Here is a 15,646-nt window from a genome sequence, read left to right as displayed (position 1 = left end):
TTGCCTTTCCCTTATTTTGCCTAATGTTCTAGTTAGGAATTTCCATTACTGTTAAATGTATAAAAAACTACCATGGCTTTCGAGACTATTAGCTCCTCCCTCACAGAGATAAAGGGAGTACATTGGGGCAGTCCACAGGATGAGAAAGACCCACTAGCTGTGAGAGTCTTTAACACTTCGTACAATTAAATGAAACAACAAATTTACTGTTACAATATTTTGTCTTCTGGTAAGTGTTACACATATTGTACTGTGTCTAACTGGCGACAACAAGTTTACATGCTACATCATTTATATTTAAGAGATAGCTAATGAATTCTGAGTGAAGGAGATGGTATACAACATACTGTAATGTCAAGTACATAAATAAATTAGGTTATATACAGATCTTTTCTTAAATGAGTAGCTGAACACACTGGGGGAAAAAACTTGGAGGTATTTGAAGAGACAGTCAACTTGAATAACAAAATATTTATTGCAGAAGTACACAGGTTAAAAAAACACAACTTTAAACAAAGTTCTTAAAATGTGCAATATTTGTAAAATACAGTCAATAAGAAAATGATACATCCCAGCTGTACAAAAGATTTATATAAAATACTGGTGGCATTATCACAGCCAAACATTTGATATTGCTTCACAGTATCACATAGAAAGAGTGATTGCTTTATTTAGAACTGGATACTCTTCCTATGATTTCATTCAATAGGAATTATATGATGGAGGGAATGTGTACAGAGAGAGAGAGAGAGAGATGTAACTTTTAATGCATATGGAGATAGTTCTGCATCAAGAAAGATTTTAAGACCACAACACAAAATAAATGGGACTTACATAATTTCACACATACGCACGCACGCACGCACGCACGCGCGCACACACACACACACACACACACACACACACACACACACACACACACACACACACACACACACTTGATATAATACAGCATCTTATTAAACAGTGGTCTGTTTTAAAGGGTTCACACATATAAAACAATATTTTTATAGATAAACTACTGACATGTGTCTCTGCATGTCCACAAAAGAATTATGGGATAAGAATAAACCTGAAGAAGGGAAAACAGGGCTGCATATGTGGCCTCATCTATAGCTGCTGAAACTTTAGTTTCAAAGTACTTCTTACTTTACACAACCTTATCACTTAATGGAAAAAGTAAATTTCTTATTGCACATAAACTTCTCTTATAAAGTGCAAAACTGAGATATTTTACTGTACCTCCTTCTCTCTCCGAGTCTGTTCGGATGGTAATTATTTTTGAACTACTATTATATAAATTACAAGCACATTATGTCACTCAAAATTTAATTCTTTTTGTCCACTGAGCAATATTTGTAATTCAGATTTACACACAAATATTATCGAAAAAGTAATTTAATTCCATTTCCATGTATATCAAAAATATTTCACAATTGAAACCACATGGTAAGGCCACAGTTGGAAAGATATTATTCTAATAGAAAATTATGTAAATACAGCCAACAAAATTTTGAGGAAAAGGTAACTAACAGCTACAACCATGTTACAGATAATATTATCAACAGGAAATATGTTTCACTGATATGTTGATATAAAAAAAGAGTACAATAAGAAATGACTAGATATAACAAACATTGAAGGGTGTATTTCTTTTTCTGCCTGGATTTTATCTGTGTTACACATCATTCTGGTCCAGGCTCCTGAACAACATAGGTGGAAAAAACCGTAAAATCAAGAAAAACAGCTGTCATACTTCCAAAATAATTCCAGAATTCTCCTTTTTAGTAAGCTGATTTCTTCTACAGAATGAGGCATGCTTTCGACTGGAAAATAAGAAGTTATCAGTTAGTGAGGTACACATTCCACAGTACATCATGTACCACAATGAGAAATGTAATAATGCTACAAATGCACCCCCCTCCCCTCCACAGATACTTATGGAAGTAGGCCTAAATAGATTCATGTGGTGACCATACACATTAATTTCTGCTTAAAAAAATGTATGTGTCATGGTTATCAATAAAAACTGTTTTTAAACTGAGGTGACAAAAGTCACGGGATAGTGAGATGCACATACAGAAATGGCAGTAGTTATAACTTGCACAAAATATAAAAGGGCTGAGCACTGGCGGAGCTGTCATTTGTACCTTGGTTATTCATGTGAAAAGGTTTCTGACGTGGTTATAGCTGCATGGTAGGAATTAACAGACTTCGAATGTGGAATGGTAGTTGGAGATAGACACATGCAACATTCCATTTCAGAAATCATTAGGGATTTTAATCTTTTGAGATCCACAGTCTCCAGAGCATGCTGAGGATACCATATTTCAGGAATTACCTCTCGCCACAGACAACAAAGTGGCCAACAGCCTGCACACAACAACTGAGAGCAGCAGCTTTAGTGTGGAGTTGGCAGTGCTAACAGACGAGCATCACTGCATGAAATAACAGTAGAAACCAATGTGGGATGTATGATGTATGTATCCGTTAGGACAGTGTGGCAAAATTTGACGTTCATATTCCCAAACAGTGATGGAATTTTGATGGATAACAATGCGTCATGTCACCAGACCACAATCATTCATGACTGGTATAAAGAACATTCTGGATAATTTGAGCAAATGGTTTGACCACCAAGATTGCCCGACAGGAATCCCATCAAACATTCACAGGACATAATTGAGTGGTCAGTTCATGCACAGTATCCTGCACTGACAACACTATAGAAATGATGGATGGCTATAGAGGCAGCATGGGTCAATATTGCTGCAGGGGACTTCCATCAACTTGTTGAGTCCATGCCACATAAAGTTCCTGTACTACTCTGGGCAAAGGGGGGTCCGACACAATATTACAAGGTATCCAATGACTTTTGTCACCTAATTGTATATGATAATGGAAAATCCTAATTGGAAGACAAATGTGAGATGACACCTTCCCTATGTGATAAGTAGTAACCTTCACTTACTCCATTGTCCAAAATATCATATCATTATTACAAGATGGCTTCACAAGTACAAATAATTTTGACACATTGTGTGATCAATTTTTAGCAGCACAATCAATTCTTTCTGAGCATGCAGAACCTTAAATGGATGATAATAATAAGAGTACTTTTCACTTTGGTATGTTGTTGCCATTGTGATACTTAGTCTGAAGAATGGTTTGATGTAGCTTCTACGTTAATCTATTCTCTACAAGCTTCTTCATCTTTGAATACCCTCTGCAACCTAGATTGATTTGAAGTTGCTTACTGTATGCATGTTTTGCTCTCCTTCTACAAAGCAGACCACAACACATTTCCTTCCTGTACTAAACTGACCTCCCTCTGATGCCTCAGGATATTTATCAACTAATCCCTTCATTTAGTTAAGTTGTGGCATATATTTCATTTTTTAACCCCATGTGACCCAGTACCTCCTAATTAGCTGAATGGTCTACCCATCTAACTGTCAGCATTCTTGTGTAGCAGTTCATTTCAAAAATTTCTACTCTTTTTTTTTTGTCTGAGATAAATTTTTGTATAAGGGTACACTCAGACAAATAACTTCACAAAAGACTTCCTAAAACTTAAATCTAATGTTAACAAATTCCTATTTTTGAGAAATGGTTTTCTTGCTATACGTAACCTATATTTAATATCCTGTCTACTTTGGCAATCACCAGTTGTCTTGCTGTCATAATAGCAAAACTAATCTACTGCTTTTAGTGCCTTATTTCCTGACCTAATTTCCTTGGCATCACCTGATTTAATTTCAGTACATTCCATTATCTTTATTTCACTTTTGTTGATGGTCATCATATAACCTCTTTTGAAGACACTGTCCATTCCATTCAACTGCTGTACATGTTCTTTGCTGTTCCTGAAAAAATTACAATGTCATTGGCAAACTTCAAAGGTTTTATTTCTTCTCCCTGAACTTTTAACTACCTTTCCAAAGCTTCTCGTTGGTTTCTTTTACTGCTTGCTCAATGAACAGGTTGAAGAACATCATCAATAGGTGCAACCATGTCTCACTCCCTTCTCAACCATTGCTTTCCTCTCATGCCACTAGACTCTTATAACTGTTGTCTGGTTTCTGTACAACTTTTAATAGCCTTCACTCCCTGTATTTTACCCCTGCTAACTTCAGAATTTCAGAGAGTATTCCAGTCAACATAGTCAAAAGCTTTCTCTAAGTCTACAAATGCTATAAACATAGCTTTCCTTTCTCTATCTTATAAGATAAGTTCTAGGGTCAGTACTGTCTCACGTGTACCCACATTTCTCCATACCAAAAACTGATCTTCCCGGAGCTCAACTTCTAACAGTTTTTCCATTCTTCTGTACATAATTCGAGTCAATATTTTGCAACCTTGACTTATTAAACTGATGGTGTGGTAGTATTTACACGGTGTGGTAGTATTTACACCAGTCAGCATCTGCTGTCTTTGGGATTGGAATTGTTACATTCTTCTTGAAGTCTGCCTGTCTCATGCATCTTGTGCCCCAGATGGAATAGTCCCAAGGACCTCAGTAATTCTGAAAGAATCTCATTTACACCAGGGGTCTTGTTTCGACTTCCAGTCTCTGTCAAATTCTTCTCACAGTATTATATCTCCCAGCTCATTTTCATTATCCATGTATAACCCTTCTATGTATTCCTTCCACTTCTCAGCTTCCCCTTCTTTGCTCAGTAACCGCTTGCAATCTGAGCTCTTGATATTCATACAGCTGCCTCTTTTTATTTCCAAATGTCTCTCTAACTTTCCTATGGGTGACATCTATCTTTTCCTTTGTTACACATGCTTTTGCAACCTGTAGCCATTCCTGCTCACTACTTTGTACTTTCTTGACAGATTTTTTAGATGTCTGTATTACCTTTCACCTGTTTCACTAGCTGCATCTATATATTTTTTTTCTTTTGTCAATTAAATCCTGTGTTTCTAAGTATTTCTATTAGGGCCAATCTTTTTATCTATTGGGTTCTCCATTCGTTTTCTACTGCATTCCTTTCCCCTGTTTCAGTCAAATATTGCCTAACACTCCTTCTGAAACTCTCAACATTTTGTTCTTGCAGTTTATCTGAGTCACATCTCCTTAATTTTCTACCTTTTCACAATTTCTTCAATATTAAGCTGCGGTTCATAACAAATAAATTATGGTCAGAGTCCACATCTGCCCCCAGATATGTCTTATAGATTAAAATCTGCTTTTGAAATCTCTGTCTTACCATTAAATAATCAATCTGAATCCTTTCAGTGACTCAAGGTCTCTTCCTTGTATACAACCTTCTTACATGATTTTTAAACCAAGTGTTAGCAAAAATTATTAATGTCTATGCACCATTCTACCAGGCAGCTTCCTGTTTCATTCCTTTTCGCCAGTCCACGTTCTCCTACTACTTTTCCTTCTCTTCCCTTACCTACCACTGAATTTCAATCTTCCATCATAATTACATCTTTGTCTCCCTTAACTATCTGAATACTTTTTTTAATCTCATCATAGATTCTTTCCATCTCTTCATCATCTGGAATTAGCTGGTATATAAAATTGTACTACTATGGCGGGTATTACCTTTGTATTTATAGCTTACGTACATTATTATTTTCATATTTATTATTAGATTCACTGCTACATTACACCTGCTTGATTTTATATTTATAACCCTGTACTCCCCTGATCAGAAGTCTTATTCTTTCTGCCACTGCACTACTGCACTTCAATCCCACCCCAATTCTTCTTGAGGCACCTAACATTCCATGTTCTGACTTGTAAAACGCCAGATTTGTTTTTTCTCCTGATAACATCCTCCCAAATAGTCCTCGCCTGGAGAATCAATTGGGAGACTATTAGACCTCCAGAATTTTTGCCTGGGAAGATGCCATCATTAATTCTGTACAGTAGAGCTACATGCCCACAGAAAAATAACAGTTGTGGTTTCCCCATGCTTTTGGCCATTCACAGTACCAACACACAAGGCCATTTTGGCTAATGTTACAGTGTCAAATTAGTTAATTACGCAGGATGTTGCCCTTCTTCAGGAACCATAGGTTAGTCTGGGTGCTCCAGAGATGTCTCTCCACTGTGGTTGCACCAGGGTAAGGCTACCTTTATCAGTGACACTTGCAAGCCACCCCATCTCAGAAAGGGCCATGGTTTGGGGAGGGGGAGGGGGGGTTGATGCTACTGCTTAAATTTCTGTTTGTGTCATTTCCATGAAATACAGATTTAGGAATAAGACATTACTTGATTGATATTTTAAAAGTTTTTCTAGTCAATATTTTCAGTTTTTCCATGAAACAGAGATTTTGGGATAACTCATTACTTAATCGATATTTTAAAAGCTTCTTTAGTCAGTATTTTCAGTTCATCTGCTAACGAATTATGTTCACTCATCATCACAATAATTTTCTGTCAATGCATCTTCTGTTGACTGTGTGAAAAGCTGATTTGTGCCTGGTTTCGTTATTATGAATCAAGAAGTTCCTAGTAGCTATTTCCATATTTCCTTCTACTAACATTATGGTCTGATAGAAAACATAGTAAACAAAGTCAGAATATTAAAGCTCATGAATCGATTTCTATGTGATGTGCCTAGATGCTCCTTTATTACAATCCTCGTTGCTCTCTTCTGCTAAATAGAAACCATTTTCAGCAAAGTTTGGCAGATACTGGCCGGCAGTACTACTCTGTATGACAGAGTAGGATATACTAAGCCACAATACATATTTCTTGTGGTTTCAGCTCAAACACTAATCATCATCATCTTGTGGTTTCAGCATTTTGGCAAGGAGTTGATGAATACAGAGTGGATGTTATTGTATTACACAAATGAACAATTTTTTGTTTCCTTGAGAGCTGTTACCTGTGCACAGACTCAAAAATGTAATTACCAGAAATGTTGTTATGACAATACCACAGGAGTTTCCCTATATGATGCACCTTATTAAATATGAAATACTCTGGTTTATCCTGGATCAGGTATTAAACTATATCCCTGAAATGAGCCTGCACTTTCTATCTATGAAGTTCTCCACCTCTATATTCAGACTTACTGTACTAGTGCATGCCCAATCTATCATTAGCCTACTTTATAATGAGGGGGCTATTATCCTACAGCATGTGGGATATCATTGATGTAACGTACATTATTTTAATTTTATTTATTATGTACATGTATCATATGTGTGGACAAGTTGCTTACATGTGGAAAGAGTAGAAACATAGAATATACTTGTCAATACATAGACTATCTGTGCTGATGAGTAAAATAATGCCGTCTTAATTCTGTTAAAGATGTCAAAAGACTTGTAAGATCAGCTGAATGGAATGGATAGTGTCTTGAAAAGAGGTTATAGAATAAATACCCACAAAAGTATAATACTAATGGAGAGTAGTAAAATTTAAGTTATATGATGCTAGAGAAATAAAATTAGGAAATGAGACTTTAAAAGGAGTGGATGAGTTTTGCTACTTGGGCAGCAACGAAACTGACTGATGATGGATGAACTAGAGAGGATATAAAAAGCAGTAAGACAATAGCAGGAAAAGTGTTTCTGAAAAAGAGAAATACACTGCCAGAGAAAGTTAGTACACCTGGAACGACAAAGTCAATTTTGATCCAATGACAGTATATGCCACCTGGGGAATAGTAGATGTGCTGATAACATTTTCAATGTTGTCCACCAACAGATAGTGTAGTGGCATAGCTATCAGAGCGCCATATGTGTCTAACCTTTAAGAGGGAATGAACACATCTAGAAGACTCATTGTGGTGTACACATGTAAAGGAAGCAGGAAACCATGCCACAGAGACCCACTCGTGCTTCCTATAGTGAAATGAGTGAGTCTGGAAGAGCTCAAATAGTGGCCTGATGAGTGACAGGATGATCATTTCCAAGAATTGTCACTCAAGTTGGACATGTTGTGTCAGTTGTGCAACGATGCTGGTATCAGTGGTCATGTGAACTTTCTCACACCTGTAGATAGGTTCTGGACATCCATGCAGCACAGATGCCCACCAGGATCATTGTAGTGTAAGGGAAGCATTGGCAGATTATACAGTTATCACAGCACAGATTAAAGGGCTTGTGAGCCCAGATGTATCAACACAAACTGTTGCAAACCAGTTATTGGTAGTGCGACTACGGGCACGCACACATCTAGCTCATCTTCCACTCACGCCACAGCATCGACGTGCACAGCTTGACTGGTCGAGGATAACTTGGAAGATGGAACTGTGCACAGTAATCTTCAGCAACGAAAGCAGATCCTGCCTGCATGCAAGTGATGGTCATTTGCGTGTACAATGTAGACCTCGTGAGCGCTATCTCATAGAGTGAATTCGTCCAAGACGCACTGCTCCTACCCTCAGGCCTTAGGGTCTGGGGGCATGTTATAGTCTTAGGTGGAGATTTCAATTTACCAGATATAGACTGGGACACTCAGATGTTTAGGACGGGTGGTAGGGACAGAGCATCGAGTGACATTATACTGAGTGCACTATCCGAAAATTACCTCGAGCAATTAAACAGAGAACCGACTCATGGAGATAACATATTGGACCTACTGATAACAAACAGACCCGAACTTTTTGATTCTGTATGTACAGAACAGGGAATCAGTGATCATAAGGCCGTTGCAGCATCCCTGAATATGGAAGTTAATAGGAATATAAAAAAAGGGAGGAAGGTTTATCTGGTTAGCAAGAGTAATAGAAGGCAGATTTCAGACTACCTAACAGATCAAAACGAAAATTTCTGTTCCGACACTGACAATGTTGAGTGTTTATGGAAAAAGTTCAAGGCAATCGTAAAATGCGTTTTAGACAGGTACGTGCCGAGTAAAACTGTGAGGGACGGGAAAAACCCACCGTGGTACAACAACAAAGTTAGGAAACTACTGCGAAAGCAAAGAGAGCTCCACTCCAAGTTTAAACGCAGCCAAAACCTCTCAGACAAACAGAAGCTAAACGATGTCAAAGTTAGCGTAAGGAGGGCTATGCGTGAAGCGTTCATTGAATTCGAAAGTAAAATTCTATGTACCGACTTGACAGAAAATCCTAGGAAGTTCTGGTCTTACGTTAAATCAGTAAGTGGCTCGAAACAGCATATCCAGACACTACGGGATGATGATGGCATTGAAACAGAGGATGACACGCGTAAAGCTGAAATACTAAACACCTTTTTCCAAAGCTGTTTCACAGAGGAAGACCGCACTGCAGTTCCTTCTCTAAATCCTCGCACAAACGAAAAAATGGCTGACATCGAAATAAGTGTCCAAGGAATAGAAAAGCAACTGGAATCACTCAATAGAGGAAAGTCCACTGGACCTGACGGGATACCAATTCGATTCTACACAGAGTACGCGAAAGAACTTGCCCCCCTTCTAACAGCCGTGTACCGCAAGTCTCTAGAGGAACGGAGGGTTCCAAATGATTGGAAAAGAGCACAGATAGTCCCCGTCTTCAAGAAGGGTTGTCGAACAGATGCGCAAAACTATAGACCTATATCTCTGACGTCGATCTCTTGTAGAATTTTAGAACATGTTTTTTGCTCGCGTATCATGTCAGTTCTGGAAACCCAGAACCTACTATGTAGGAATCAACATGGATTCCGGAAACAGCGATCGTGTGAGACCCAACTCGCCTTATTTGTTCATGAGACCCAGAAAATATTAGATACAGGCTCCCAGGTAGATGCTATTTTTCTTGACTTCCGGAAGGCGTTCGATACAGTTCCGCACTGTCGCCTGATAAGCAAAGTAAGAGCCTACGGAATATCAGACCAGCTGTGTGGCTGGATTGAGGAGTTTTTGGCAAACAGAACACAGCATGTTGTTATCAATGGAGAGACGTCTACAGACGTTAAAGTAACCTCTGGCGTGCCACAGGGGAGTGTTATGGGACCATTGCTTTTCACAATATATATACATGACTTAGTAGATAGTGTCGGAAGTTCCATGCGGCTTTTCGCGGATGATGCTGTAGTATACAGAGAAGTTGCTGCATTAGAAAATTGTAGCGAAATACAGGAAGATCTGCAGCGGATAGGCACTTGGTGCAGGGAGTGGCAACTGACCCTTAACATAGACAAATGTAATGTATTGCGAATACATAGAAAGAAGGATCCTTTATTGTATGATTATATGATAGCGGAACAAACACTGGTAGCAGTTACTTCTGTAAAATATCTGGGAGTATGCGTACGGAACGATTTGAAGTGGAATGATCATATAAAACTAATTATTGGTAAGGCGGGTACCAGGTTGAGATTCATTGGGAGAGTGCTTAGAAAATGTAGTCCATCAACAAAGGAGGTGGCTTACAAAACACTCGTTCGACCTATACTTGAGTATTGCTCATCAGTGTGGGATCCGTACCAGGTCGGGTTGACGGAGGAGATAGAGAAGATCCAAAGAAGAGCGGCGCGTTTCGTCACTGGGTTATTTGGTAACCGTGATAGCGTTACGGAGATGTTTAATAAACTCAAGTGGCAGACTCCGCAAGAGAGGCGCTCTGCATCGCGGTGTAGCTTGCTCGCCAGGTTTCGAGAGGGTGCGTTTCTGGATGAGGTATCGAATATATTGCTTCCCCCTACTTATACTTCCCGAGGAGATCACGAATGTAAAATTAGAGAGATTAGAGCGCGCACGGAGGCTTTCAGACAGTCGTTCTTCCCGCGAACCATACGCGACTGGAACAGGAAAGGGAGGTAATGACAGTGGCACGTAAAGTGCCCTCCGCCACACACCGTTGGGTGGCTTGCGGAGTATCAATGTAGATGTAGATGTAGAAGCTACAGATCTTGTGTTTTTAGCCAGAGCTCAGTGCATGCAGAATGTTGTTAGGGTCTTTTTTTGCAGTTCTTGCAACAGAAAAGTGAATGCTGGCCATAAACTGCCTGTGAAAAAACAACATTTGAAAATCAACATACTCTGCAAGATGTGCAGGAACTTCTCTGGACTTGTTTCCAATCGAGCATGTGTGGAATACGATGGGACAAAAAGTGATTCAGGCAACTTGTCAGGCAACAACTCTTACAGAACTACGTGAACAGGTCAAGCAGGCATGTATCTCAGGACAGTATTTGCCATCTGTATGATTGAATGGATACCACAGTCAGCACCTGCATTGTCACCTGTGGACGCTACACCAAGTACTAATATGGGAGTTTTGGCATTGCTCGGTACCTGGTACCTCAAAACGGCTTGTGTTATTGATCTGTAAATGTAATCATTTCATGTACTCCATATGCACTGGTACAACAATAAATCTTTAGTGGATTGGAAACCTTTACAAGGGTGTACTAATTTTTTTCTGGCAGTGACTTTTATGTCTATGTAAATTACTAAATTAAAGTTCCCCACCATGTTTTTTTGTATAAGGCTAATCTCAGAAACTAGTGCAGAAATTTTGATAAGATTTTCACTAATAGAGAGACCGATTCACGAGGAAGGTTTGTACATAGAATTTATTATTATAGAAATGATGAATGTGTAATATACACTATGTCATCAGAAGTATCTGGACACCTGGCTGAAAATGTCTTACAAGCTTGTGGCACCCACCACGCCTTGATGATACCTTCCACTCTTGCAAGCATATGTTCAATCAGGTGCTGGAAGGTTTCTTGGGGAATGGCAGCCCATTCTTCACAGAGTGCTGCACTGAGGAGAGGTATCGATGTCGGTCAGTGAAGCCTGCCACCAAGTCGGCGTTCCAAAACGTCCCAAAGGTGTTCTGTGGGATTCAGGTTAGGACTCTGTGCAGGCCAGTCTATTACAGGGATATTATTGTCGTATAACCACTTCGACACAGGCTGTGCATTATGAATAGGTGCTCGATCATGTTGAAAGATGCAATCGCCATCCCCAAATTGCTCTTCAACAGTGGGATGCAAGAAGGTGCTTAAAACATCAGTGTAGGCCTGTGCTGTGATAGTGCCATGCAAAACAACAAGGAGTGCAAGCCCCCTCCATGAAAAACATGACCACACCATAACACTACCTCTGAATTTTACTGTTGGCACTACACACGCTGGAAGATGACGTTCACCCAGGCATTCGCCATACCCAAACTCTGCCATCGGATCGCCACATTGTGTACCATGATTTGTCACTCCACACAACGTTTTTCCACTGTTCAATCGTCCAATGTTTACGCTCCTTACACCAAGTGAGGTGTTGTTTGGCGTTTACCAGCGTGATGTATGGGTTATGAGCACCCGCTCGACCATGAAATCCACGTTTTCCCACCTCCCGCCTAACTGTCATAGTACTCGCAGTGGATCCTGATGCAGTTTGGAATTTCTGTGTGATGGGCTGGATAGATGTCTGCCAATTATACGTTACAAAACTTTTAAACTGTTGGCAGTCTCTGTCAGTCAACAGATGAGCTTGGCCTGTACGCTTTTGTGCTGTGTGTGTCCCTTCACATTTCCACTTCACTATCATATCAGAAACAGTGGACCTAGGTGTGTTTAGGAGTGTGGAAATTTTGTGTACAAATGTATGACACAAGTGACACCCAATCACCTGACCACGTTCAATGTCCACGAGTTCCGCGGAGTGCCCCATACTGCTCTTTCATGATGTCTAATGACTACTGAGGTCGCTGATATGGAGTACCTGGCAGTAGATTGCAGCACAATGAGCCTAATATGAAAAATGTATGTTTTTGGGGGCATACAGATACTTTTGATCACATAGTGTATGTATTGTTATCTGTTTCATATTTAATTGGCATTTGGAGTGGCATCTCGTGGCAGTGATGGGAGTTATGATCTGATCAGCTAGAGATCAGGCAACATCTGGCAAGAAAAGCAATAAACAGCTGCTGTATCACAAAAGAGCAGCAAAGTGTGACCAGAATCTGTACATAATTTCAATTAAGGACCCGCCATGCTTTTCTGTTTGTACATGAAAGTTCATCTTAGAAACTGCTTTAGGGATTTTGATATATCTTTCACTACTAGATGGACTGATTGATGAGGAAGGTTTGTGTACATAATTTATTATTACTATGGCAGACGCTAATCTAGCAGTAGATACTTAAAGCTACCTATGGGAAGCTGGGGCAAGTCACTAGTTTAGTACATATTTAAGTGTGTGTAAGTTCTTTTCTGAAAGTACTTGTCTGGAGTATGGCCTTATAAAGAAGTGAAACATGAAGCAGTGCAAGAAAGGGAATAGAAGATTTTGAAATGTGATGCTTCAGAAGAATGCTAAAGATTATATTGACAGGTAGAAAAACTAATGAAGGGGTAATGAATCAGACTGGGGAAAAAAGACCTTGAGTAGAAGAAGGGACAGAGTGATACGACACTTCTGAATGGGTAAAAACTGTAGAGAGAGACCAAGGCTTGACTACAACAAGCAGGTTCAGGCCGATGCACGTCGCAATCATTATGAAGAGATTAGCTGTGGAAAAATTGGCATGGAGAGCTACAAACGAAACCAGTCACTGAAGTGAAGACCACAACAACATCCACAAGTAAAACAATACAGTAGTATTAGTAAGCTTTACAAGCATTGAAATGTTGTGCACTATTTTCCCTTTAGCATGTTAAATTAATATCTATGTTGCTGCAGTAGATTTTAAAGATAGGTGACGTAGTAACAACTTAAAGATTGCATAAAATAAGGAAATGATCAAAAGGCCAATTCGCTGTGCAACATGAGAATTTCACATAAAAGTTTTAGTTTGCATACGTTAAAAAATTCTTGTATACATTAAAATAGAGTGCCACACAAATGTTCTTTAAATTATTTTGAAGCAAGGAGATGTTACTTATGTACTTTTGATATTATTATACAGTGGACTGTAGTAATATAATGAAAAGGATAGTTTCCAGAATGAGATTTTCACTCTGCAGCGGAGTGTGTGCTGATATGAAACTTCCTGGCAGATTAAAACTGTGTGCCGGACCGAGACTCGAACTCAGGACCTTTGCCTTTCGCGGGCAAGTGCTCTACTAACTGAGTTACCCAAGCACGACTCATGCCCCATCCTTACAGCTTCACTTCTGTCAGTACCTCTTCTCCTACCTTCCAAACTTAACAGAAGCTCTCCTGCAAACCTTGCAGAACTAGCACTCCTGAAAGAAAGGATACTGCAGAAACATGGCTTAGCCACAGCCTGGGAATGTTTCCAGAATGAGATTTTCACTCTGCAGCGGAGTGTGCGCTGATATGAAACTTCCTGGCAGATTAAAACTGTGTGCTGGACCGAGACTCGAACTCGGGACCTAGTTCTGCAAGATTCGCAGGAGAGCTTCTGTTAAGTTTGGAAGGTAGGAGACGAGGTACTGGCAGAAGTAAAGCTGTGAGGACGGGGCGTGAGTCGTGCTTGGGTAGCTCAGCTGGTAGAGCACTTGCCCACGAAAGGCAAAGGTCCTGAGTTCAAGTCTCGGTCCGGCACACTGTTTTAATCTGCCAGGAAGTTTCAAAAGGATAGTTGCTATTCACCACACAGCAGAGATGCTGAGTCGCAGAAAGGCACAACAAAAAGACTGTTGGAAAGTTAGCTTTTGGCCATTAAGGTCTTTGTCAAAAATAGACAACACATGACACACACACACACACACACACACACACACACACACACACACACACACACACACACACACACACACACACATTCATGCAAACACAACTCACACACTCAATCAGTGTCTCTGGCAGGTGGAGCCAGAATGTGAGCAATAAACAAATTGTGGGAGAGACAACCAGAGGTTGTGGGAGGCTAGGGTGAGGAGGGGAGGGATAGCAGGGCAGGGGTGGGGGATAGTAAACTGCTGCTGGGAGTGTGCAGGGATGAGTTGGAGAGTGGGGAAGCTAGGTGCAGTTGGGAGGTTAGATGGAGGGCGGGGGAGGAAGGAGTGGGTTTTAGCGGAAAAGTAGTAAAAAGACTGGGTGCATTGGTGGAACAGAGGGCTATGTAGTGCTGGAATGGGAACAGGGAAGGGGCTAGACGGGTGACCGTTAGGTGATTGTTGGACTAGACATGTCCTAGTTTTTATTGTGTGTACAAGATGAACTGAATCAAGTGATGCTGAGGAAATTAGCTTAGGAAATGAGACACTAAAAGCAGTATATGAATTTGGACAGTAAAATAACTGATGATGTTGGAAGTTGAGAAGATATAAAATGTACACTGGCAATGCCAAGAAAATTGTGTCTGAAGAAGAAAAAATCAAACAATGGAAACTTCAGGTTGGGATATCAACAATATAAGGAAAATGTTAGATTACTACTCACTGTAAAGAAGACCTGCTGAGTTGCAGACAGGCAAACTGAAAAGACTGTTACATATTTAGCTTTCAGCCAAAGCCTCGTTCAGAAAAGAAAACACACACACACACATTCATTCACACAAGCAAGCACATCTCACGTACACATGACAAATGTCTCTGATTCGAGCTGCCAGAGGTGGCAGTCATGTGTGCATGGGTAGAGAAGGCAATAGCCCACCCTATGTTGTTCCAATTTCAAGTGAGTACAGGCCTTATTTGCACCCACAAATTCATACCTAGGAACATAAATACAAATTTGGGGCAAGTAATTGCTTCTATGGCCAAACAGTCGGCCAGTTAATTCCTTGAGATACCCCTCTGACCTAGGCTCCAGAGACTAAGGTCAGAGAGAAGGTTACGAATATCA

At 40.0% G+C, this 15,646-nt stretch overlaps 1 protein-coding gene across 1 annotated transcript in view; it reads right to left on the bottom strand.

The window, feature by feature from the left end:
* Positions 1-482: 482 nt before the first annotated feature.
* The window catches only part of LOC126419139 (X-linked retinitis pigmentosa GTPase regulator-like), a 358,411-nt gene continuing 343,247 nt past the window's right edge, over positions 483-15,646 (bottom strand). Inside the window, exon 15 of the mRNA XM_050086247.1 lies at positions 483-1,826. Within this exon, the coding sequence (XP_049942204.1) occupies positions 1,803-1,826 (24 nt within the window). The 3' untranslated portion in view covers positions 483-1,802. The remainder of the gene's footprint in view (positions 1,827-15,646) is intronic.

Source organism: Schistocerca serialis, chromosome 9 (genome assembly GCF_023864345.2).
Source record: "Schistocerca serialis cubense isolate TAMUIC-IGC-003099 chromosome 9, iqSchSeri2.2, whole genome shotgun sequence".
Lineage (NCBI taxonomy): Eukaryota > Metazoa > Arthropoda > Insecta > Orthoptera > Acrididae > Schistocerca > Schistocerca serialis.
Note: the sequence above shows the minus strand (reverse complement) of the source record. Positions and strands in the feature narration are given on the sequence as shown.